The sequence below is a fragment of the Saccostrea cucullata genome, unplaced genomic scaffold (genome assembly GCF_032062105.1).
Source record: "Saccostrea cucullata isolate Sc308-1 unplaced genomic scaffold, CSIRO_AGI_Scuc_v1 ctg102, whole genome shotgun sequence".
NCBI lineage: Eukaryota > Metazoa > Mollusca > Bivalvia > Ostreida > Ostreidae > Saccostrea > Saccostrea cuccullata.
The window spans coordinates 356,895-384,879 of NW_026938483.1; the positions used below are offsets into that span (position 1 = coordinate 356,895).

At 35.5% G+C, this 27,985-nt stretch overlaps 1 protein-coding gene across 2 annotated transcripts in view; it reads left to right on the top strand.

Annotated features, from left to right (window-relative positions):
* LOC134250420 (E3 ubiquitin-protein ligase MARCHF5-like) overlaps positions 1-27,595 on the top strand; it is a 32,215-nt gene extending 4,620 nt beyond the window's left edge. Inside the window, exons 1-7 of one of the 2 annotated variants that reach the window (XM_062732786.1) lie at positions 1,271-1,419; positions 1,550-1,643; positions 3,216-3,421; positions 3,975-4,105; positions 17,400-17,586; positions 25,851-26,014; positions 26,305-27,595. In XM_062732786.1, the coding sequence (XP_062588770.1) occupies positions 1,618-1,643; positions 3,216-3,421; positions 3,975-4,105; positions 17,400-17,586; positions 25,851-26,014; positions 26,305-26,433 (843 nt within the window). In that variant the 5' untranslated portion in view covers positions 1,271-1,419; positions 1,550-1,617 and the 3' untranslated portion in view covers positions 26,434-27,595. Of the gene's footprint in view, positions 1-1,270; positions 1,420-1,549; positions 1,644-3,215; positions 3,422-3,974; positions 4,106-17,399; positions 17,587-25,850; positions 26,015-26,304 lie in introns of those variants that run through there. The other variant, XM_062732785.1, reaches the window with a different exon arrangement.
* Positions 27,596-27,985: the final 390 nt, after the last annotated feature.

The window sequence follows — 27,985 nt, forward strand, 5'->3', positions numbered from 1 at the left end:
ACTGTTTTGTGTAATTTTTCGTGATTTTTTAAAGGTATCAGATTAATTAAGGTTTTATATCTAATTCTCTAAGTTACATACCGGTATACTAGATGAATATAAAAATGTACAGCAAACAATTCGAAATATTACGGGGAATTTTTAATGTCTCCGGTATGGGACTAGATAGAAATTAATAAAATATACAGCGTATAAAATTTACACTCTTTATTTAACAGACACTTAGCATCGGTATGCATGGGGTTGCTGCCCCCTTTTCCCAAACATAGCATTTTTCTGTAGAAAATATGTGTTCATTAACCCCTTTTTTTGTTTCTGTATTATCAAATAAGGGTAAAGTCATAGTTAACCGTGTATAAATAAAAGTTGGTATTGAGAGAAATTGGAATATTTGGTTTAAAAAAAAGTGATGGAAGCAATGAGAGAAATCATTTCTGGACAGTGAGAAATTTTTTATAAAATTTGAAGCGTCCCCTGTCGAATGGTAACTGTTACAACTGATGTGTTCTTTGAGACGATGGGTAGTGGTGGAGGGGGGGGGGGAGGTTAGAAAATTTAGTGAGTAAAAAGGTGTTAAAACGTTAGTCAATAATTGACTTAATTTATGAAAGATTGTATGCAGTGTCTATTTCTTTGCTGACAAGGTATTGATATCGGCCTTAGAATTTGCAAAATGATAACTTTAAACAAAAACTCTTGATATCCATGTTTCATCAACTTATTTGTAAATAGTTTGTCCACTATTTTTTTTTTTTTTTGATTTATTTGTATTGTACGTAAACTATTAAACACGTAGGCAAAATCTTTTAAGATTTTTTTTGGCCCCCTCCCGACTAAGGATGAAAAAAAATGAGTTTGTTGGACTTGATTGGCGGAATTCCCCCCCCCCCCCCTCCCTCAAACAATGTCAAGATCAATGCTGATTTTTTTCACAATCTATTTTCCTGAATGCATAAAAATCAAATAGTTTCGATGAGGTTAAAAACAATTTAAGTGTCACTTAAATGGCTAAGTTTATTTAGCCAGTGGGTCGGGTGAGGGCAAACAATATTAAAAAAGTGCATATTCTTATGTATTTATTAAAATACACCCCACCCCCCCACCAAAAAAGAGGAAAAATTTGGTCTATACATTTGCTCTGTTAGTCCAATAAGTGAAGAGATTAGTAAAAAATATAATTTTTTAATAATTGTAATTACATTATAATACATTCTTTTTGCTCTGCAATGACATTTTCAATGACGCGTGCATTTTTCCTTGAATTATCATGATCGACTTATCCTGAATTCACTTCCGGCTTAGAATTGTCAACAACAGAACTGTGCGAACAGACCCACGTAGGTCTTGGACAGATTTAGGACTTATTTAGTTATTCATGCTCATGTGTGGTGAAAAAATCCATTCATAAGAGTATTTTTTGTAAGGGAATAGAATTAGAAACACCATTTCTTTATCCAGTCTGAATAATATTGTGTCAACCTTGCGTTTATCTGCCCCTGAGGTGTCTTATTATCGCTAATGTGTATTCGTGGTTTATATTCATGAACAGAGATGGTGAGAGACATTTGAGAAAAATGTTCAGAATCGTTATTTATTGACTGAGAAGGAAACAGAAATATGGCAGTGCATCGTGAGGAAGAGAGGTAAGGGACAAATATTATAGCCAACCAGAAATCGCGTGGAAGATCCTATTAAATAAATTTTTATGGAAGAGAATATGTATTTAGAGACATGCAAGAATTGATAGACCCTTCAATTAAATGATAATTAAATAAAAATATTAAGAAGTTTCAATTTGTACAATTTTTTTTAATCATTGTTAAGAGTGGTTGCTTATTTTCATCATAACCATGCAGGGAATGCGGGTGGGAACGACCCGATTCCTTGTTCGACCTGCGTGGTTTCGACCCTTTTCCTTGTTCAACCCGCGTGGTTTTGACCTGAGTGGTTTCGTTCCGAAGCAATATTAATTATAACAATTTCGATAGTTTAAAAACATTTTTTGGGGTCTAATTCAAAATATTCAGATTTTTTTAACCGCTCGTGACTGTTTATTATTAAAAATATTGCTAAATAATTATGTTTATTTAAACCATTTAATATACATGTATAGACCCAGGGCTCGACATTAACTTTTTTCCCTACTTGTCCATTCGGACAAGTGACCAAGACATTTACTTGTCCGAATTTCAACTTTACTTGTCCGAAATTTTTCAATAAAGTTCAATAGTTTCAACTTGAAAATTAAAATAAAGTCCATTACACATGTCATGCACTTGATTGATTCGTGATGTTACTGTAAATACAACAAATACATAAAACGAAATTTTATCTAGGCTTTCTGTCCTGACAATAACGTAAATGTCCACAAGTGAAACTGTCAACATCAAACAGTTCACACTTCGGTTCGTATCTTCCATGACTTTTCAGTATTATGCAATTAGTGAACTTCGATCTCGATCGATATTGAACTCAATTAATATAGCGATACATATCGGGATCGAAGTCTGGATTTTATGTACAGCTTCCGTCTTGAGACTGCCGATTTAGCTTTCAACAGTCGTTCTTTTTATTATTTAGAGACCCCTTTACATTAAAATACACTTGTCCAATCGGACAAGTGCCCAGCAATATTCACTTGTCCGTATTTACTTTTCATTGGTACCGGACAAGCGGACAAGCGTTAATGTCGAGCCCTGAGACCATAAATTCGTATATTATCCCACAAAGGGCTGATTAGTTTTTAAGGAAAAATGTTCAAATATAAATTATTTATATATTTCAAATGATATTGATTGCATCCTTGTCCTAAAAACAATCTCAAGTTTACTATTGACTTCAATGTTGACAACCAATAATTGACACGTATCCCTCCCTGAAGCCATACAGCTACCGTGTAACCATGTGTATACCTAAGGTATACACCATACCTTATAGTGTGAACCCTTCTACACCATACCTTATAGTGTGAACCCTTCTGTTTACCTGTATGTATATAATTATAAGTAGGTCGAAACCACTTGGGTCGAACACGGAATCGGGTCGTAACCACTCAACACCCCATGCAGGGCATAGGCCTATTGTGAAATTATTTTACAACCAATACCTGGTATGTTTCTGGGTGGACTTCAAGGTGAAGACAAGTTTCCACCATCAATAGATATTTCAAATATCACTCTAATGAAAAAAATTCAGAAATTCCTGCATCATATTAGGAAAACATGCTGGGTGTGTTTTGCGACTGAGGATGATGACAGTAGCGCCCCCTGGGTCAGACCATGTCGGTGTCGGGGAACAACCAAATGGGTCCACCAGTTTTGCCTTCAGCGGTGGATTGATGAGAAACAAAAGGGAAAAAGCACCACGAAAGTCGCATGTCCACAGTGCAACACGGAATACATCATTGTCTTTCCTAAACTTGGTGAGAGTAATAACATGAATACTACATCATTAGAAAATTTAAGCATTCTCAGGAATGTCATATCTATTTTTCTATCATTCTTGCTCTATGTTTTAAAAGATATTGAGCACTGATGTTAAACTCAGACAATTCTGTCATTGTCAAACACCAATGATTGCATTTTGCCCTCTTGAATGCAAATGAGATTTAGCTGATTTTGCCCATCTCATATGTGACGTAAGAGGTCCTGACCAATATCTCAACAACAGGTCCATATCTCGCCCCGCAGTCAAACATCATTTTTTTAAATGATGGTTCAGTAAAGTATTGAAAATGTTATAAACTTTATTAGCAAAGATTTATATAGGAGAAAATTTTTAAAAGTTTAACAATTTGTTTTGTTGCAGATATTGTTATTGCATGATTAAGATCTTCCTTGACTTTGCTACAAAAGAGTGGCACAAAAAAATGGATAACCGCTAGTTAATTGTGATACTAATCATTGAGGTGTAATTATGTTGAAATTGGTTATGATCGATTTATATATGTAATGAAATTGAACTGTAAATTTCAGGTCCAGTGGTGTATGTGATGGACATAGTTGATCGTATTATTTATAAGGTCTGCCCCTTTGTGGCGGGGGGCATCGTGGTAGGATCTGTCTACTGGACGGCAGTGACATATGGTGCTATAACGGTGATGCAGGTAATGGATCCTTTTTGTCATTTTTCTACACACCAGTCATTTTTTTATGTGAGCTATTTTTACTAACTATGGCAACACCATTCATTGAAATCAAAAACCAATACATTTCCACTTAAAAATATACTGCCTCTTTGATCTTGAGGTCACAAGGTGAAGGGTGAATCTTCTGTAGATAAAGGAACTTGAGGAAGATATTGTCTGCTCAATATCTTGAGAACCCTTTGCTAGACAGACTTTGTACATTAGTTTTCAGAAGTAAATGACTCCTATTAATTTTGAGGTCAAAAGTTAGAGGTTAATGTTTCACACAATGATATTACCTTCTCAGTATCTTGAGGGCTTTTTGCTAGACAGACATCAAACTTACACATATTTTGCTAAAGTATTTCTTGTTTTAAAACATTTGTTCTAGTTTAAAAAATATTTAAACTATGATGGAAAATAAAAACAATTTGAAAGGTTATATGTTAGGTACATGGAGTAGATAGATTTTCCACTAGTGATGTAACACAGTACATGTAAATAACACGACCACCTGTATGACAGATATTTACGTGACACCATTACATAACAATCTGAAATGTCAACGTACTGAAATACACATCAGTATGAACTAAAAATAGAGAGACTCTAGACTGATAATTATAATGTAACAGACTTATATAAAATTTTAGGAAATTCCTTATGATTACCACCACATGCAGATGTATTGATTAATGTTTTGTTGTCTATGACCTTCTGCCTTCAAGTCTATAAATGTGACAAAAAGAATCCACATTTCATAGGAAAAGTAATGATGCAATTTTCACCATGTGTATTAATCCATCAAATGTTTCTTACTCTACCTATAAACTAACTTATGTATAACATCATTCAAAGGGTATACATGATTTCTTGATTCATACTCTGTCCTTGTTGCTAGCGCTCTTGAGTGCTAGCAACTACGTTAGTCCAAATTCCTGAAATACGCATGCTCGGCTTCATGGTCATGCATTCTGGGAAAACTGTAAAAACTACTATAGATAGACCGTACGATAACAATTTCGTTGTTTCATTAAATAACTGTTTATTTATTGTGTAGCGTACACTTTAAAGATAACTACATAATTGTAATACTTCAAATTTTCCTTTTTTTCTGACGAAAAGGCCAGAGTCATCATCTGATTGTTCTAAACAGACAAGGGAGGTTTTTGTTACATCTAAGCAAAAGATCGACTCTATTTTCAAAGTCTCTACCTCATCACAGTAAAAAAATATATTCTATTTGCTTCCAATCACGGCAATGTAGGCCAAGCAAAAAATTCTATAAACAAGGGTTTACACTAAAAATTATGAACAAAACCATTATTTATTAAAAAAAAATCTGTGTATGGCTTTTAACCTAACAGTTCTTAACAAAGATGACCCAAAGGGCCAAGCTACTTCACATCTTCATATTCGTAACTCTCTGCAAACTCCAATGGGTCCACACTAAAACTTCACCCCCCCCCCCCCATCGTTTCTTTACCAACCTGTCTATAAAATACACTTCACAAAAAATTATAACTTTATCACACCCCAGCCTCGATAAACATTTAAAAATTCAGCAAAATAAATCACTTAATCATGTTAATCACGGACCTTCCTTTCTGTGTTCACAAATTGCTATGGCACAAGCTCATCTATCTTTTTTAAAAGATAAACTTGTATAGAAAATAATAGTCACAGGCAAACTGTATATATTATGTGTATTGTGTATCATATTCATGTCAACCCAAAGAAAGCCAGGAGCTCCTGTACATGGCTGGGACAATTTTATTTTTAAACCTATAGTAATGATAATCACTTAATTTGTGTACAATATTTAAAAATGGCCTCTATTACATGGAGGCTGGGGGATGTCTGTGGGGGCAGCTGACAAGAACTGTTACATATGGATCAATAATCAGTAAATCTGGAAAAATCTTTGAAATGACATTATTAGCTCACCTGAGCCGAAGGCTCAAGTGAACTTTTCTGATCAAAATTTGTCCGTTGTCTGTCATTGTCGTCGTCATTGTTGTTGTCGTCGTCGGCGTAAACTTTTCATATTTTCATCCTCTTCTCAAGAACTACTGGGCCAATTTCAACCAAACTTGCCACAAAGTATCCTTAGGTGAAGGGGATTCAAGTTTGTTCAAATGTAGGGCCAAGCTCTTTTCCAAGGGGGGACAATTATGAATTAGTGAAAAATTAATGGCTTTTTTCAAAAATCTTCTTCTCAAGAACCACTGTGCCAGGAAAGATGAAACTCATGTGAAAGCATCCTCAGGTAGTGTAGATTCAAATTTATATAAATCATGGCCCCCGGGGGTAGGGTGGGGCCACAATGGCTGATCAAAGTTTTACATAGGAGTATATAGGGCTCAGGAACCACTGGGCCAGGAAAGATGAAACTCATGTGGAAGCATCTTCAGGTAGTGTAGATTCAAGTTTGTTCCATGACCCCCGGGGGTAGGTAGGGGCCACACTGGCCGATCAAAGTTTTACATAGGAGTATGTAGGGAAAATCTTTAAAAAATCTTCTCAAGAACCACTGGGCCAGGAAAGATGAAACTCATGTGGAAGCATCCTCATGTAGTGTGGATTCAAGTTTGTTCAAATCATGACCCCTGGGGGTAGGGTGGGGCCACAATGGCCGATCAAAGTTTTACATAGGAATGTATAGGAAAAAATCTTTAAAAATCTTTTTCTCAAGAACCACAGGGCCAGGAAAGATGAAACTTATGTGAAATCATCCTCAGGTAGTGTAGATTTAAGTTTGTTCAAATAATGACCCCTGGGGGGGGGGCAAAATGGCTGATCAAAGTTCTACATAGGACTAGATATGGAAATCTTTTAAAATCGTCTTCTCAAGTACTTTAAAGCCATGATATTTATGTGGAATCATCATCAGGTAGTGTAGATTCTAGTTTGTTCAAATCATAACCCCCAGGGATAGGGTGGGCCACAATGGGGGATCCAAGTTTTACATTAAAATATTTTTTAAAAAAACTTCCCAAGAATAGCAAAGCCATGATTAGTAATACTAGTATTTATATGGAAGCATTTTCGGGTAGTTTAGAATTAAATTTTTCAAATCATAACCCCCAAGGGTAGCTAGCATAGAAAAATAAAGGGAAAAATCCCAAGAACAGAAAAGCTATGTTTAGTCATATTGACATTTAACCATCCTCATGTATTGAAGATCTAAATTTATTCAAATAATGGCCACTGGGATATAGGGAGGGAAACAATGGGGAATCAAATTCAAATTATGAAGTTATATATAGGAAGAAAATGTTTTTTAAAAAATCTTTTTATCAAGAACAGCAAAGTCATATGCTGTATTAATATGAAGACAATCTCAAGAAGTATTAAAATTCAAGCCCCAATTCACCCCCCCCCCCCCCCCTTCAGTGAACTTTTCAGTTCTGATCTGATTTTTGCTTTTTCCTAGCCGATTTGCTCAGGTGAGCGATGTGGCCCCTGGGCCTCTTGTTTACTTTTTAAAACCATCTGAGATATAATGTCTTGTGATATGACTGTTTGGGCTAGTGCAGTTGTACCATCAACAGTCTTTACACAGCTTATACATCATCTTTGATCTGACTCAATAATTCAAACCACACAAGATGTGCATTCTAAACTGTGAAACCACATGACATTACCAGGAGTACACACAAGATGTTGTCAATTTGTATCCGGATATCTGAATCACCAGTTAAACAAGACAGTATAACATTTTAAAATTTCGTTCCGATGACATCCGGATACGGATATCTGAAGGTCCACTGTATATGTAACTTGTATTTTCATAACAAAGTCCAAATAGAATAATTTTTTTAAGTGAAAGGCATTGTAGAGTAGATGGACTATAAATGTATTTATATTTTTTATACGTTTTTAAGCTAAAGAACTAAATCTGGGCCAGTTCACAATAACTTAGCTGCTGCTCAATAGATGAATGAGATTTTATGCCTGTTGTGCCTAGGCTAGCATATAGGTGAAGACTGTAGTGGGTACCTAGATGTATGAAGCTGCTATGGTCTTAAACGTAGCACAGATAACTGCAGACCTATTTAAATATTGACATTATCACATGGAATTATGGAAGAAAAGAATATTCTGGGAATGTTTGACACAAAAATTTGCTTGAGAAATGTAAACAACTATACATCCTCTGGTCTGATTAAAAATTATTCATAGCTCACTGCACTTGCTTAATTTTATTGTTTTAATTTATTAAAATCAGAGAAGATTATTGGCTACCGGTAATTTTCTATATTGATCTGAAGTCTGATGTGATTATGTGTACAAATCTGCTGGACACGATGAATTGATAACATGAACTTTTTATACTATCACACACAGGCAGTCATGGCGGCATGACTTCACATTTTTTATATCACAGAAATGAAGTCCTTTACCTAATAAATCACATTGTATGCTTAGCTGTCATCTTGAGTTTTCTAGAACAGTAACAAATTTTGTTTGGTTTATAAGTTACCCTGGTGTAGTTTTTATTCTGCACCTATTTTGTGTCTTTACATGTGAGCCTGTAACTCAGTAACAAAATGCACATTATACATACAATTTTTAAACCTGTCCTAACTCTATAATTCTGCCACTGATTTTTATATTAATTTTCTTCATGATATGGTAACATAGGAAAAGAAAAAAAGATTTGTTTGTGAAACACTAATGCCCCCATATGGCAGTTTATGGCAAGGTTGAAAATTTCTCAAATGCATGTCAAACTCCAAAAGGTCAAGGTCAAAAGACTTGGTACCCAAAGGAAGGTCTTGTTACAAGGAATGCACCAGTGGAATATGAAAGCCCTATAGTTCTAACTTTTCAAAAGTTATGACCAAGATTAAAGTTTTTAAAAAGTGGGTCAAACTCTAAGGTCAAGGTCAAAAGGTAAAAAATATTTATACCCATTGAAAGGTCTTATCACAAGAAATACACATGTGAAGTATTTGGGCCTTTGTTCCAACTGTTCAAAAGTTATGGCCAAGGTAAACGTGGTATTTTTTAGGTAAAAGTAGATCAAACTCCAAGGTCAAGAGGTCAAATTTTAAAAAGTGGGTTAAACTCTAAGGTCAAGGTCAAAAGGTAAAAAATATTTATACCCATTGAAAGGTCTTATCACAAGAAATACACATGTGAAGTATTTGGGCCTTTGTTCCTACTGTTCGAAAGTTATGGCCAAGGTAAACGTGGTATTTTTTTGGTAAAAGTAGATCAAACTCCAAGGTCAAGAGGTCAAATTTGGTGGTACCCAAAGAAAGGTCTAGTCACAAGGAATACACCTGTAAAATATGATAGCCATAGCTCCACCCACTCAAAAGTAAAAGGCAAGGATAAAATTTTTGTGGACCAACAGACAGACAGATAGACAGACAGGGCAAAAACTATATACCCCAGAAACTTTTGTTTACGGAGTTTTAAAAGCAATATAGAATCATAGATATAACTTTGGACAGATTAATACAATGGAAATTAATTTGTACTTTATTTTATTGTATCCTGTTAATACGGTTTGATAATATGACTGTGAAATCTTGCAATCAATCTGATTGATATATTGTTATACTTCTAAAACTGTGGAATCATCATTGTTAGTAGGGGACCACAGTTTTTAGCTCACCTGAGCTGAAAGCTCAAGTGAGCTTTTCTGATCACATTTTGTCCGTCGTCCGTCTGTCTGTCTAGCTGTCTGTCTGTCTGTTTGTCTGTCTGTCTGTCCGTCTGTAAACTTTTCACATTTTCGACTTCTTCTCAAGAACCGCTGAGCCAATTTCAACCAAACTTGCCATAAAGCATCCTTGGGTGAAGGGGATTCAAGTTTGTTCAAATAAAGGGCCACGCCCTCATTCAAGGGGAGATAATTGGGAATTAATGAAAATTTGGTGGTATGTTTTGAAAAATCTTCTCAAGAACCACTGTGCCAGGAAAGATGAAACTTATGTGGAAACATCCTCAGGTAGTGTAGATTCAAATTTGTTCAAATCATGACCCCCGGGGGTACGGCAGGGCCAAAATGGCCGACCAAAGTTTTACATAGAAAATTATAGGAAAATTCTTTAAACATTTTTCTTCTCAAGAATAGCAAAGCCATTAATTGATCATATTTATATGGAAGCATCCTCAGGTAGTGTAGATTCAAGTTTGTTCAAATCATGACCCCCGAGGGTAGGGCGGGGCCAAAATGGCCGACCACAGCTTTACATAGAAATATATAGGAAAATTCTTTAAAAATCTTCTTCTCAAGAATAGCAAAGGCATTAATGGTCATATTTATATGAAAGCATCCTCAGGTAGTGTAGATTCAAGTTTGTTCAAATCATGACTCCCGGGGGGTAGGGCGAGGCCAAAATGGCCGACCAAAGTTTTAAATAGAAATATATAGGAAAATTCTTTAAAAATCTCCTTCTCAAAAATAGCAAAGCCATAATTGATCATATTTATATGGAAACATCCTCAGGTAGTGTAGATTCAAGTTTGTTCAAATCATGACCCCCCGGGGTAGGGCGGTGCCACAATGGCAGACCACAGTTTTACATAGAAATATATAGGAAAATTCTTTAAAAATCTTCTTCTCAAGAATAGCAAAGCCATGATTGATCATATTTATATGGAAGCATCCTCAGGTAGTGTAGATTCAAGTTTGTTCAAATCATGACCCCCAGGGGTAGGGTGGGGCCAAAATGGCCGACCACAGTTTTACATAAAAATATACAGGAAAATTCTTTAAAAATCTTCTTCTCAAGAATAGCAAAGCCATAACTGATCATATTTATACGGAAGCATCCTCAGGTAGTGTAGATTCAAGTTTGTTCAAATCATGACCCTCGGGGGTAGGGCGGGGCCACAATGGCAGACCACAATTTTACATAGAAATATATAGGAAGATTCTTTTAAAAATCTTCTTCTCAATAATAGCAAAGCCATAATTGATCATATTTATATGGAAGTATCCTCAGCTAGTGTAGATTCAAGTTTGTTCAAATCATGACCCCCGGGGGTAGGGCGGAGCCAAAATGGCCGACCACAGTTTTACATAGAAATATATGGGAAAAATCTTTAAAAATCATCTTCTCAAGAATAGCAAAGCCATGATTGGTCATGGGACTATTTTTGGATTTAAACTTTTCAATAATAAACCAATTGCTACTTTTTCCTAGCCACAGTGCTCAGGTGAGTGATGTGGCCCATGGGCCTCTTGTTAGATTTTTGGGGTCACCCATGAATTTACAACCACTTGAGCATTGACTTTGTCAATGTACATATTCTTTGAATCTTTGATATATGCAAATTAGCTACCAAAATATATTTCCATGAACAAGTAAAATTTTGGTTAACCTGGGGGTTGACCCCATAAATTACAATGATCTCAGTTTCCTGGAAGAAGTTGTAAAATACAGGTTGGATTGTTTACCTCATCAATACACAATGAGATAATTTAGCCTTTCATATTTCTCTCTGCAGACTTCAACCTTTTAGTTTTTTCAAAAGACTGAAGTAAAGGATTGGACATTTTCATATAACTTTCTTAAGATCCTAATTATAGTCATTAGACTCCCACAGCAGTCTGGATGTTAAAGGGGAGATAATAATAAACAGAATGACATTTTCTGTTTTTGTGATATTTAGCAAGCTTTAAATTGTTCATTATCATTTCCTTGTATTTTTAGCTCACCTGAGCCGAAGGCTCAAGTGAGCTTTTCTGATCACACTTTGTCCATCGTCCGTCCGTCTGTCCGTCTGTAAACTTTTCACATTTTCGACTTCTTCTCAAGAACCACTGGGCCGATTTTAACGAAACTTGATACAAAGCATCCTTGAGTGAAGGGGAATTTAAATTGTTAAAATGAAGTGCCAGGTCCTCTCACAAGGGGAGATAATCAAGAAAAGACAAAAATAGGGTGGGGTCATTAAAAAATCTTCTTCTCAAGGTCCACTGGGCCAGAAAAGCTGAAACTTATATGGAAGCATCCTGGGATAGTGTAGATTCTAAATTTTAAAAATCATGACCCCTGAAGGTAGGGTGGGGCCATAATAAGGAATCAAAGTTTTACATAGAAATATATAGAAAAAACTTTAAAAATCTTCTTCTCAAAAACCACTGGGCCAGAAAAGTTGAAACTTAAGTAGAAGCATCCTGGGGTAATGTAGATTCTAAATTATAAAAATCATGACCCCTGGGGGTAGGGCGGGGACATAATAGGGAATCAAAGTTTTACATAGAAATATATGGGAAAAATCTTTGAAAATCTTCTTCTCAAGAACCACTGGGCCAGAAAAGCTGAAACTTATGTGGAAGCATCCTGGGATAGTGTAGATTCTAAATTGTTCAAATCATGACCCCTGGGGGTAGGGCAGGGCCACAATGGGGAATCAAAGTTTTACATAGAAATATATAGGAAAAAACTTTAAAAATCTTCTTCTCAAGAACCACTGGGTCAGAAAAGCTGAAACTTATGTGGAAGCATCCTGGGGTAGTGTAGATTCTAAATTGTAAAAATCATGACCCCCGGGGGTAGGGCGGGGCCACAATAGGGAATCAAAGTTTTAAGTAGAAATATATAGGAAAAATCTTTTAAAACCTTCATCTCAAGAACCACTGGGCCAGAAAAGCTGAAACTTATGTGGAAGCATCCTGGGGTAGTGTAGATTCTAAATTGTAAAAATCATGACCCCTTGGGGTAGGGCGGGGCCATTATAGGGAATCAAAGTTTTACATAGAAATATATAGGAAAAAAACTTTTAAAATCTTCTTCTCAAAAACCACTGGGCCAAAAAAGCTAAAACTTAAGTAGAAGCATCCTGGGGTAATGTACATTCTACATTTTAAAAATCTTGACCCCTGGGGGTAGGGCGGGGCCATAATAGGGAATCAAAGTTTTACGTAGAAATATATGGGAAAAATCTTTGAAAATCTTCATCTCAAGAACCACTGGGCCAGAAAAGCTGAAACTTATGTGGAAGCATCCTGGGGTAGTATATATTTCAAATTGTCTTAATTATGAGCAGTGGGGTAGGGTGGGGTCACAATATACAGTTATGGACTGGGTATGAGGGCAACATATGATTTGTTGGACCTAAAGGTGAAAATGTTGCCCGAGGCCACAGGCCATGGGCAACATTTTCACCTTCAGGTCCAAGAAATCATATGTTGCCCGAATCCCAGTCAATAACTGTTTTATTATACCATTCACTGCTCACTTAAGATTTAATTATTAATACACACTATTTATCAATTACTTTATATGGAATATTTTGGCTTAACCAATAAATATAAAACAATAGCTGAGAAAGAACAAAATTTATTTTATCACAAATATTATTTATTACAAAACATACTCTTCCCTCCTTCCTTACCTTGCTGGTTGCAACAACTCTTGCAGCTCTTAACTTCGGATATTTCCGTGTCACCGATATTGAACGATTATCAATTACTTGTGATGTAGCAGTGACGTTGCGGTCTAACAATTCTTATGTTGGACTGGCAGGCCAGTCAACAGTGATATTGTTAGACTGATGTAATAAACATTTCTTTTGTTGGACTTTTTATTAATAATAAATATATAGAAGGCTTTTTATAAGGGTATAACAATATGTATTACAAGGGTGAAAACTGGTAAAGAATGGAATGGTCAAAGCTTCTCAGGTGAGCGATGTGGCCCATGGGCCTCTTTTTTTTTATCTGAAGGCACAAATAAGCTTTTCTGAGCAACATTTGTCAATTGTCTGTCACCACCATTGTTGAAAGAGTCATGGTATTTTTTAAAAAATTTATATAGCGGTAATTTAATATAATAGAACCACTGGTCCATTTAGAGTTGGGTCATAATGTGGTCCATATTTTACTTGATTAAGAATGTACAGGAAAAAGAGTTCACCGATGAAAAACAGAAGGACCTTTATACATTACTATAATCAGGTGAGCATTGTGACCCATGGACCTCTATAAAGCATAGGTTATTTTTTTGATTTTGACATTTGTGTTTATGAAGGTTGTACATGTATTTTGATTAGGGGGTGAGGTGGGATTTGGGGAGTGTTGTGTAAATGTGGTAAAGTCATGTTTTTACTTTTTAGGTCACCTGAGTAAACTCAGGTGACCTATTGCTATCCGTTTTCGTCTGTCGTCGTGCGTCGTGCGTCGTGCGTTAACATTTGAACATTTTCAGCTTCTTCTCTGCAACCACTGAACCAATTTCAACCAAATTTGGCACAAAGCATCTATGGGTGAAGGGGAACAAAAATTGTAAATTTCATGATCCCTGCCCCCCTGGGGCCTGAGGGGTGGGGCCAAAACCACTAAAATTAATGCAATCTTTAAAAATCTTCTTCTTTACTCCTGGACATCAAGCAATCGAACTGTTTGCATGATTGTAATCAGCATTGAGTCCTCTACCAAAATTGTGAAATTCATAGCCCTGGGGTCAGGGGTTCTAGTGCTAGGGCGGGGCTAAATAAGTAGGTAGTGAAAATGCATTATTTCTTTGAAAATCTTCTTCTCTGCTCTTGGGTATTAAATAAACCAACTAAGTACATAGTTATGATGAGCAAGAGTGCCTCTATCAAAATTGTGAATTTTATGGCCCCAGGGTCAGGGGTTCTGGTGTTAGGGCGGGGCTCTATTGATTATATAGTGAAAATACATTATTTCTTTGAAAATCTTCTTCTCTGCTCCTGGGTATTAAATAAACTAACTAAGTACATAGTTATGATGAGCAAGAGTGCCTCTACCAAAATTGTGAATTTTATGGCCCCAGGATCAGGGGTTCTTGTTTTAGGGTGGGGCTCTAATGATTATATAGTGAATTGCATGAATTCTTTGAACATATTATCCTTTGCTCCTGGTTAATATGCTAATGATCTAAATACATATTTAAGGCCAGGATTTATTTTATTTTCAGTTGTACAAAGCCTCCGCTCAAGGTTTTGAATTTTCAGAAAAAAATAAAAAAATTTTCTTTCCGATGTCAAATATGAGTCGGGATCGAGATTTCAAATTTACGAACTCGCACTTCCGGTTTTAAACGGCGGGTAAATAAATCTACATAGTGTAAAATTCATCGATACGAGTGCCATTCAAAACGTTTCACCCGTTCAAAGGACAAATAAAATGCTGACGACTTTGTTGCACAATGACATGCTGGTGAGATAATTATGTATTCGTTTCAAGTTTCTGTCTGTAAATTATTTTCCTCCCCCAGGTTTTAAACTGCCCGTGGTAGCTATTGCATATTGCCAGCGACATTGTTTAGGTCTCTGTCATAGCTTACAGTCTAAGCATCATTCTTCAGATAAGGGTTGCTTATGCATCAGATGTAATGAATAAAACTATGGGAGAAGGTAAGTCAATTTGAGGTCAGAAGAAATGAACAATAACCTGAAGAAATAAAAAAAAATTCAACTATTAAGGCAAGAATATACAAATATATACAGGCATGTAGTATCATTTGTATCAGCCAGAGAAATTATTTTACACTTAATTGAAAAAATGTTCACCGTACTCTCCAATACTCCCTGTCTGTTTTATGATAGGAATTATAATTTTAGGCATCAAGTAAATTTTAGAACAATGTCTACACATTCACCTAACACATATTAAAAAAAATGAAGATATATTGAAAGACTTTTAAAGAATTGATTTTTTAAAATATATTTTGACCAACATCACAAAATTTATATAACTGGCCCAAACTGGCAGATGATGAAATAAGCAATTAAATGTTCTACTTTCCTATTTGTAAGTATTATGTGCCCAGTGGTAAGGAGCCTATTAGAATAGCATAAAAAAAGAATGTACAATTGATTTATCCAAAATTTTTTTTTTTATTTCCTTTTCCTTCGAGACTTTTTTATTCTCATGTTCATAACTAAACCTAAACATAAAAAAAAAATGCTGGCCTTATAATGAAGAGAGGGGCCTCTTTCAAAATAGATAAATTCAGGGCCATTTGGGTCAGGGGTACCATGGGGGTACTTTGACTAAAAATAAATTAATGCATTGAAATCTGCCCTTTGATAAGCAATGGTGCCTCTTTCAAAATTTGTGAATTTCATGGCTTTTGGATTAAAACACGAACCAAATACGATCGCTGGAAAGTTGTTACATGATACTCAGGTGACCTATAAGGCCCGTGGGCCTCTTGTTCTGATGAAGTCTTTATAAGGACTGATAGTAATTTTTGGTCCCAATTTTCTAACAAGTTGTGACAACTAATTATGGATTAGGAGGTAGGGCAGTAATTAGTGTCAGATATGTTAAACAGTATTGATTCTAACTGATCAAAATGCAGATACTATTGTTTGTAAAGACAGTGGCTCATCCAGAAGAGATTCCTAATATCTTTCAGTCGCTCATGGGATAAGGGATTCATAAGCGTACACTGGCAAGATGGCTGGCTAGTAGAAAAGATCCCTGATTGTATTACAAATCAGGCATATTTGTCCAGCTATTGTAGGGGATTATTAGGGCCTTTTGTGGCCACTATCAAATCAGTCTGACTGGAATTCTGGAAATGTTTATGATCCCCAAATCAACACAAACAAAGCATCAAGGCCATCAGCCATTACATGTCATCCATGTGGCTTAAGGTCAGACGAGGCGTTCCTCAAAATCCGTTTTGTATATCTTTTTAATATATAAAAAATATTCCAAATATTTATAACATTCTGATTTCTAAACCTGTTTCTAAACGTTTTTGAAAAATCCAAACTCTTAAACATTTGAAATTGGAAAATTATTTTTCATCCCCAAAGAATTATATAAGAAAAACTACCCCTGGTATCTTGCAGAAATGCCTGGTAGGGTACGTCAAATTTTTGTGAGTAAACATGTTTAAGTAGCAATACTTCAATGACAAACTCTTAGAAAAATTTATCAAATATTAAGGAACGTCTCGTCTGTCCTTAAGGTTCAACATGTCATTTCATGATAATGACTACAGATCATAGAATACATGTATTAATCGTAAAATTTAGATGTTATCTAAGGAGTATCTGGTGTTGGATTCCTCCCTCCCCATTCCCCTTTCCCCAGCATTAAATAAAGAAAGGAAGGAAAAAACTTATTGACTCTTGATAAGGAACTGAGTAAATGTTCTCCTTGAATGTTATGGAGTAATTGTAGGACAGGGTGATGACATTTGGCCAGTTATTTGACCCTTGTCTTCAATGCTACACATTTATTTTTTTGATTGCTCATAAAATGTTGTCTGTACATTGTATTATATTTAATTATGTTCTCTTCAAAATATACATTCGTGTTTTGCAGGTTTTGGGTCACAAAGAGGGTCTAAATGTAATGGAGGGAGTGGATCCAATCTTTTTATTGATCTGCCTTCCCATCATCCCTGTGGTGCTTATCCTGGGTAAGATGTGTCGCTGGGAGGATTACGTTCTCAGACTGTGGAGGAAGCATGTGGCCAAAATCCCCTTCCTACAGAACATCTTATCTAGTGGTAAGTCATGTAACCGCCATCTGACCACTATCTTATCTAGTGGTAAGTCATGTGACCGCCATCTGACCACCATCTTATCTAGTGGTAAGTCATGTGACCGCCATCTGACCACCATCTTATCTAGTGGTAAGTAATATGTCCACCATTTTCTCTAGTGGTAAGTCATGTGACCTTCATCTTATCTAGTGGTAAGTCATGTGACCATCATCTTATCTAGTGGTAAGTCATGTGACCACCATCTGACCACCATCTTATCTAGTGGTAAGTCATGTGACCACCATCTGACCACCATCTTATCTAGTGGTAAGTCATGTGACTGCCATCTGACCACCATCTTATCTAGTGGTAAGTCATGTGACCGCCATCTGACCACCATCATATCTAGTGGTAAGTAATATGTCCACCATCTTCTCTAGTGGTAAGTCATGTGACCATCATCTTATCTAGTGGTAAGTCATGTGACCATCATCTTATCTAGTGGTAAGTCATGTGACCACCATCTGACCACCATCTTATCTAGTGGTAAGTCATGTGACCACCATCTGACCACCATCTTATCTAGTGGTAAGTCATGTGACTGCCATCTGACCACCATCTTATCTAGTGGTAAGTCATGTGACCGCCATCTGACCACCATCTTATCTAGTGGTAAGTAATATGTCCACCATCTTCTCTAGTGGTAAGTCATGTGACCTTCATCTTATCTAGTGGTAAGTCATGTGACCACCATCTGACCACCATCTTATCTAGTGGTAAGTCATGTGACCGCCATCTGACCACCATCTGACCACCATCTTATCTAGTGGTAAGTCATGTGACTGCCATCTGACCACCATCTTATCTAGTGGTAAGTCATGTGACTGCCATCTGACCACCATCTTATCTAGTGGTAAGTAATATGTCCACCATCTTCTCTAGTGGTAAGTCATGTGACCATCATCTTATTTAGTGGTAAGTCATGTGACCATCATCTTATCTAGTGGTAATTCATGTGACCGCCATCTGACCACCATCTTATCTAGTGGTAAGTCATGTGTTATGTAATATGTCCTGTAGGACTGTTACCTGTGAGAATGATTACATATATGACTATGACATGTAAAAGTGGTTAGGTGTAGGTGTGGTTACCTGTAGGTATTTTACCTGTAGGATTGTTTAAACCTGTAGATCTTTTGATGTTGTCTGTACCTGTAGATATGATTACATGTAGGCCTGTAAATCTATAGATGGGTAGGTCTGGTACCTAGGTTAATTTGTTAGTTAGGCCTCCGACTGTTTCCTGTAGTGTTGGATACATATAGGACTGTTACATTTAGATGTGTTTACATGTTGGACTGAGTGATACCTGTATATGATGTTACCTGTGGAATAGTGTTAAATAGATAGCCATGGTCATTCCCTTTTTGTATTTTTCATTACTGGTACCTGTTAGGTATAGAGATGTACATTTGTGGGTGTAGGTGTATATTTACCACTTAGTGTCTGTTTCAGTATAACTTAATGATACTATCCCCAGTGCTACCACTGCAGTCCCATAAAACACTGCAGCTATAGTCTTAACCACAAACGGCACTTTGACACCTAATTATTCTGTTTTCTTCACTAGGGAAATTAATAAAGGCTGAGGAGGCCCTTAGTTGACGAGTTATTACACGTAGGCAAATCGCTATAAATTGATTTTTGGAATACCCACTCCTTAGAATAAGAATTTGAGTTCCAAATTCCATTGGGTGTTTTTATTGTCTGTGAACATTTCTGGGAGTGTATTGTAACATGCTCTTCTATCTTGGCTCCCTTTATACTTCGTCTATAACAAGTTTTTACCTACATTTAACTGACCATCCCCTACATCATGTCTACTGGCATCATCCTCAGAATTTCAGTTTATATTATTATACCCCCCGCAAACAAAGTTTGGGGGGGTATATAGGAATCACCTTGTCCGTCTGTCCGTCTGTCTGTGCAATCGTGTCCTGTCCATATCTTTCTTACAGAGGGACATTAGAATCTACTACTCCACACTAAGATTGCTCATGACCTAAGGGTGTGTCATGACCTTGACCCAAGGTCATTTGGGGAAGTTCAAGGTCACTGGAAGAAAAATTTCATAATTCGTGTCTGGTCCATATCTTTCTTATGGATAAACTTGGTAGGTTCTCATTTCAAACAAAGATTGCCCATGACCCAAAGGTGTGTCATGACCTTGACCCAAGGTCATTTGGGAAAGTTCAAGGTCACTGGAAGAAAATTTTCATAAATCATGTTTGATACATATCTTTTATGGATAAACTTGGTAGGTTCTCATTTCACACAAAGATTGCCCATGACCCAAGGGTGTGTCATGACCTTGACCCAAGGTCATTTGGGGAAGTTCAAGGTCACTGGAAGAAAAATATCATAATTCGTGTCCGGTCCATATCTTTCTTAGGGATAAACTTGGTAGGTTCTCATTTCACACAAAGATTGCCCATGACCCAAAGGTGTGTCATGACCTTGATCCAAGGTCATTTGGAGAAGTTCAAGGTCACTGGTAGGAAAATTTCATAATTCGTGTCCGGTCCATATCTTCCTTAGGGATAAACTTGGTAGGTTCTCATTTCACTGAAAGATTGCCCATGACCCAAGGGTGTGTCATGACCTTGACCCAAGGTTATTTGGGGAAGTTCAAGGTCACTGAAATAAAAATTTCATAATTCAAGTCCGGTCCATATCTTCCTTAGGGATAAACTTGGTAGGTTCTCATTTCACTGAAAGATTGCCCATGACCCAAGGGTGTGTCATGACCTTGACCCAAGGTTATTTGGGGAAGTTCAAGGTCACTGAAATAAAAATTTCATAATTCGTGTTTGATACATATCTTTATTATGGAAAAAGTTACTTCTGAAAAACCCAGCGGGGGGTATTTTGTCCCGTTTGGACAGTTCTAGTTTAACTAAAGACCTATTTTTAATAAGACTAGGGCAGAGTCATGTCTGTCTATCATCCATCTGGTCTTCTGTCTTTTCATCTTTCCATCTTTTTATCTATCCACCCATCACAATGCAGTTTCATATACTTCATATACTTATACATATTGGTAAGAGATATTCAACAAAGGGTATGACCTTGACCTCTATGACTTTGACCTTTATTATCTCAAATTTGTGATTCAAAGAAACCATTCAAAATATTTTATCAAACTCCCCTGCTGATACAGCAAAACTCGGTTATAACGAAGTCGCTGGGACCTTTGAAATTACTTCGCTATATCCGTAATTCGTTATAACCGTATAAGAAATTCATTAAATTTATATAGCTGGGGATCCAAAATGACTTCGCTATATCCGTGAATTCGCAATATCCGTGTTCGTACTAAACGAGTTTTACTGTACATGTTGTTAAGAGCTATTACAGCATAAATTTGTTTTACCTGATACATGATGTTCAGAATTTGACTTTTTTTTTACCTTGACCTTCACTATGACCTTTACTTCACTATTTACTGTAAACTAACTATTATTTATAGCAACTTTTATTTGTGATGCATCAGTTTGAATTCTATCTGTGACAAATAGTTTTTAAAACTGGGGAGATACTACATAGCAATCTACTTATTAATAAATAAATAGTTCAGTAGATATACTTGTTATTGTTAAAATGATTTTTGTTGCAGTTTAAGGATGGTCCTCATTCATTCCATCCCGTGTTGTATTCTCAGGAGAAATTTCATACTATTGATATATTTTTCTATACCACCAGTAAACATTAAACATAAAGTCAAATCATTGAACATATACAGTCTCTACAAGAATTCCAAAAGGAGAGTCTTTTTGTATCTGATATTATAGTTAATATGAATAAATCAATTTGTGTGTTCAGTGCAGTATAAAAATGAGGGTACATTGATGAAGCCTGTCTGTTAGGTTTCATTCACAGAATGCTGTCTGTTATGACCCTGGACTTCAGACATCAATATTCTTCTTCTGAGGTTCATTGATCTGCTGTGACCTTCAGAATGTGACACGAACATTTTCATCATCATTACCCTGGCCATAGTCACGGGCAGCTCTCCCAGTGTTGGGGTGATTAAATAAAGTCTGTAAAACTCTTTATCATCATCTGACAGAAACAATAGGAAAAGAGCATCTAGAGGACTCAGAGTGATATACATGCAGTTCATACAATATTCATTTTTAATCCAAGAACAAGTGATTAACAGATTGATCAAGTAATCAAGAGCAGAGTTACAACTTAGATTACAAAGTGTAGTTAAATGTTATACAGAAGAATTGTTAAGAATAATACCCGGGGTTAAAATATTCTCCTTATCTAAAAAAAATGACAAGGAAACTATAAAAGGTATTTGTAGTAAGAAAACATTAACACAGTCATTTTAGTCAAAGAAGTTTACTAAATGATAGATTAATTGTGATGAATTGCCATATTGTCTAGAAGTTACTTTGGAGATATTCTGTAATTTGAATAGCTTACCTGACAAACAGGAACTAAATGATGCCGTCAGAACAGGGGTGACTTTGGGAGCAATCATAAACCTGATCACCCACCCCACCCTCAGCTGCCTACCCTTTATAAACAAAAAGAGATGTTTGTGACACATATATACCCAGGGTTGGCAGCTTATAGCAAAGGTTGAAGTTTCTAAAATGCAAGTTGAACTGTTAGGTCAAAGTCAAGAGATAAAAATGATAGTATCCAGAACCATCTTATGTAAAACATGGTTATAAGGAAGTCATTGGGAGATCTAATTTTTTATATCCATATAAGGAAAATTCTAAGGGATTCATCAAATGTTTTCATATTACTGAGGCTTCCTTATAAGAAAGTTCTATTAAAGCAAGTTTAACTGTATTTAAAACGAAAGTTGCTGCTACTTTCTTTTTAACATTATATAGGTTATATATATTAGAAAAACACACTAAACTCACCAAATTGATACCTATTAATGAAAAAAGATTGGACAATGCAAATAGGAGTTTTAGTGTTTGTAAGAAACCAAATCATGGCATTGTCAGAGCTAAAGATATGTAGACTTCAAGAGGGTATAGGTTTCAGTGGCATGTGACAGGGGAAGGCCAGGAGATTGTTCACAGATCAAAGATAGATAAGAGGTGCTGCAGAATTATCATCCCCCAGAGGGCAGTACAAGCAGGCCATTTACTTATCTCTCAGTTAATTCCTTACAGAGGGAAATTCAGATATTATATCTCTTAGTCTCCAGACAGGGAGCGTTTCTCAGTGATACATCAAGCAAGTCTTATGAATTAAACGTAACAGTCTGCTTAATTTACTGCCGGGAAGTCACTCAAAGGTCAAGGTCACAAATTCATGTACAACCTGGTATATCCTAGAATTGGGAATCCAGATCTTATCTTAGTAAAAAAAAAGTACCCATTGATGAAGTCTAATGTCAGATTGCTACTTAGTGCATCTGTGCAATAAACTTAATGTTGGTTGGCAGCTGCAGTAGTATTGATTTCATTTGATTTGCACTCAATTTTATGGGTATCAATAATTTTAAGGTGTGAAGTAAACTGACTACACATGCAGTTAGTGACAAGTTTGAATATAGAGTAATATGGAATTACTAAGCAGGACTGTGTATATGTATATTGTTTTTAAAATTACAATAACTGCCATATACAAGTGTATTTTATCCAATTGACCTCAATTTTCCAATAAAGTACTATAAAAAGTTTGATTTTAAAATGTTTCATAATCACATGTCATGTAAGCAGTGACTGTGCTTAAGCTTAGCTAGGATGCTATTTTTTGCTCACTGCTCTGTGATAGCATGTCAAAGGGAGGTAATCCTGGCTCAGCAGCTGGGCTTGTCTGGAATTCAGTGTTCTAAGTAGAGTTTGATCAGCTGCAACAAAGAAAAATTAGAAAGTGCAGAATCAGTCTAAAGTAAACAATAGGAATCATGCTTAGATAATCAGAAATCATCTTCCTATCTGCTTTGTTTAGCTATTTTGAGAAGGAATTTTAATTTTGTAAAGAGGTTTTCCTCGACCCAGCATGGTACGGATGCTGTTGGTGCATGCAGCTCAGAATTAAGGGTGTTAGACATTGTTTGATTCCAGTTCAAGGGGGACTGAGGAGGAACACAATACTAAGGTGCTTAAGTGCACCACTGAACGTCTTAATCTGTTGATGTATTGTTAATGATTGGTCTGACTGACTAAGACAAATATCAGGAGATTCTGAACGGATCAGCTCATTTGCTAGCAGTGAGGTGCAGTTATTTCTTCTGTCATGGATAAATTCAGCATCACTTTTATATACCCAACTCTTATCACCCAATTTTACTGTTGATTTCAGGCAATCATTTCCAAAAGCACTACTTTGTACGAAATCCATATCACTCTCAGAAACTGTTTGATAATGTATTACTAACAGTACATAATTAAAATATTCCCCCCCTACATTTCCCATAAGAATTATGACAATAATCTAGAATTTAATTAATGATATTTAGCTTATAATATGGGGGTTATATGATAAATTTAGCTGTAACCAGAAGTACTATATAACAGTAACTTGTTCTGAAGAGCTTATACTGTCAAACTTGGATCAAGTCACCATTATAATAATGTAATTTATGTAAATATTCATACTACACTAACCTTCTTTTAAATTCTAAACTTTACAAAGTAATCATTTTTTTTAAAGTACAGTAAAAGTCAGCTTGTGAAAAACGGAGAAAAAATAACGGGGCTTTTAAAAAGTCTGCATTTCCCACATGTGTGAGAAGATATGAATTATTTCTGGTTTAGCCTGATCCAGTCCCCTACATATTAGTAAGCTACTGAAATATTAACCATATGAAGTACAATGCGTCAGAAGTTAGGGAATTCTGAAGTATTCTGTTTTTAGTGGAAATGAAGATTTTGCTTCCATCACTTTCATAATTTAACTTTTTCATGCAAGATTTGTTTTGCCCCTCTTTGAAGAAGAGAGGGAATATTACTTTGCTGCTGTCTGTCAATCTGTCTGTTTGTTGGCCTGTCTGTGAGTCCACCATCAGTTTTCTTTCATTTTCTTTGCAGAAGTTGCACATATTGAAATGAAATTGATATACAGATTTATCATAAGAATATTTAGATCAAGTTGTGTTTTGGGTATGATCGGGCAATTTTGGACAGAATTATGCCCCTTGAACTTAGAAACATTCCATTTATTTGCAGTTTCCATTCATTTTCTTGGCAGAGGTTGCACATTTGGTATACAGATTTTAAAAATAGCTAGGTCAAGTTCTGTTTGGATATGATCGGACCATTTTGGACAGAGTTATGCCCCTTGGACTTGGAAAAACTCCAATTATTTGCAGTTTCCATGCATTTTCTTCAGAGGTTTCACATACTGAAATGAAAATCAGTTTACAGATTTATCATAAAAATATCTAGGTGAAGTTCTGTTTTGGGTACAATCAGGCCATTTTTGACAGAGTTATGTCCCTTGGACTTAGAAAAATTCCAGTTATTTGGGGGGGAGGGGGCATAAGTGTTTTACAAACATCTCTTGTTTAATTAAGCACAAGTACTGTGATTTAGACTTATGATCAACTGATACAGAGTGTCAAGTAACATACTGCAGTACTTATAACTATAGGCACTGCAGTATTATTTATAGCCATAGGTACCAAGAGAAGTACAAAGTACATATGAAGTACTTATAATATAGTTGTGATATTATAAAGGACAGACTTTGTCATACACATCTGATGATGACAGGCTTGTCTAGACTACTGAGATAACTTTGGGTCAGATTATCTAGGTTATTATTATATACAGCTGATGAGAGAGAGAGAGAGCTGGTGGACTTTCATACCACAGTGTGTATCACCCCCCATACCTCACTAGGGGAAAGTTTTACATTTTAAACCATTTTATTTGCAAATACATGTACAATGTATACTATAACCACAACTTGCATTGAGATCATAGACACTTTCAAGATTAGGTTAATTAATGTGGGTCATGAACATTTATTTTAGAAAAGTAATTGCACATATGTTCTTCTAAAGACATGGATTTAGTTTAACAATGTAAAGATCTTAGCTCTATTTTCATGATTTTTAACATTCCTAATTTCAGTAGGGTAAAAATAGACAAAAAAGAAATACTTATGTTATTTTTACATGTAGTGGGTTTTAATAAATGGTTCTTATTTTAGGAAGTTTAATTTAATGATGTTATTTTTGGTACATTTTAATTATTGGATGTTATTTTGGGTAGATTTTAATTCTTGGATATTATTTTAAGTTGGTGCCAGAAATCTGCGTGTTCCTGCGGAGACAGTACCACTCTCAGATCCAATCTCTGCCACAAGGATGTTGTGTGGCGCCCTCATCATGCCAACCATTGCCACCATCATGGGGAAAATCATGCTTGGATCTGTCCACTCCAACTTCCAGCGCACACTACTGGTAGATAGATACACTCAATCAAAAAAAGATACCAGTAAAACATTAGAAACACAGTCCAAAATTCTACATTCTAAAAGTTAAAAAGAAAAAATCGACATTTCATTTTCTTTCAATAACATTCTTTCTGAAGTACATTGCTGTATCAGAGTTGAAACAAATGTCATTTACTAACAAAGGCAGAATATGTTAAGCACATTCATAACACTCCGAAATCAATTTGTTTTAGTACAACATGAAATTTCACTATCCATTAATGAAAAAAAAGTAAATTATCAATTTTTCTTTTCTAGGGTGGTGTAGCTTTCACAATACTTAAAGGAGCACTGAAGATTTACTATAAACAACAGCAGTATCTACGCCAGGCAAATCGCGTTATCAAAGACTACCCTACCGAGGAAAACACGGCATCGTCTGTGTGACTATAGATAGTAATACATGTATGCGTGGACTTATCTGGACCTAACATTGCCAACAGAAAAAAACAACAAATCAAACAAAAAGAAAAACATTTAACTAGTGTTTAGAAGTTTATCCCAACAGTTTCATTGTAAACTATACAGTATACAAATAGCAAGGTCACATGATCATCTCGTACAGTAGAGAATGAGCAGAAGGGAGATAACTCTGCTGTGACGTGTCCTGTAAATCTGCACCTGGTTGATAAAGTAACGGTAGAAAGTGACAAGTATAGGTGACATTGTGATATTATGATACCATTGTCTGATATTTTCTCAGTATTTTTATAACTGTGTTAATTCATTTGTATTCACTTTTCAGACCAGTGATACTGTAATAATTTTATTTTCTCAGTATTTTCAGGATAAACTGAGTAAAGTCTTAATATGTAATTAGCTTCTTATATCAATGTCTCGTTTAATGCTAACAATTTGGCAATTCATATGTATATTTATAGATTTGTTGAAATTTTTCTAAGTGATGAAGGTCAAATGTATAAAACATACAATAATATGTTGCCTAAATTGGTGAACAACTCTGAATATTGTAAATTAAACTAGCATCACTTTTGATCATGACTGGCAACCACGTCTTAATTAATTTTTGATTGGGACATAAATCTAGCAAAAATTTCCTTAGGTCTATAATTCTAATTTTAGAAATTCAAATTAATACAATAGACTATGTTATTCTTATTCTTGCATCTCTGTAATGCTGTGTTTAATAAGGACTTTCACAAATGTGAACAGTCAAGAAAAATGGAAAGGTTAAAAAAAAACTTTGCTTGCTAGGTTTGTTATAACTAATAATTATTGAATCATATAATTTACAATTATTGTTGTTTTTGAAGTCAATATGATGGTTTAGGCTTTCTCTTAGAACAATATTCACCTCGACCTTTTGGCTTGGTGAATATTGTATTCCCCAGGAGGCTAACCATTTTTTTTTTCTATTTTAAAATATGTTATTTAATTTGTATGATCTGTCAAGAGAAGCATATAGGGGAAAACAATGGGAAGGGAACTGAATAGAATGTAAGAGCTACAGTCGACTTGAGATGTGTTAGATTTTAATAACACAAAGTTTCTTTAAGTGTGACCCAAAGAAGAGTAAAAAAAAGGGGGAGGGCACTTTAAACCTCATTTCTATAGCCCCACTTTGAACATTATTACTCAGGTTAGCTCATTTAGTTCATATGTATCATGTTCATTATAATAAAATTAATTTAATTTTAAATTTGCCTTTTGTTCATATATAGTTTGATGAGTACTTACATAAAGATACTTAGTTGCTACTATTTTTAGTGATTTTGCTGTTACAAAGGAAAGTTTTATCATTTTAACAATAGAATTTTCTGTCTAAATTCTGGAATAGAAACATAGCTCATGAAGCATTAGTTTTGTGACATTTTTGTCATGCTTTTGCTTGTAATCAAAAGAAGTGTGTGAATTTATGAAAACTGTAATCATTGTAAATTGTAAGAGAGCGAACTGGGGTTTTTGTGTTTTAAAAACA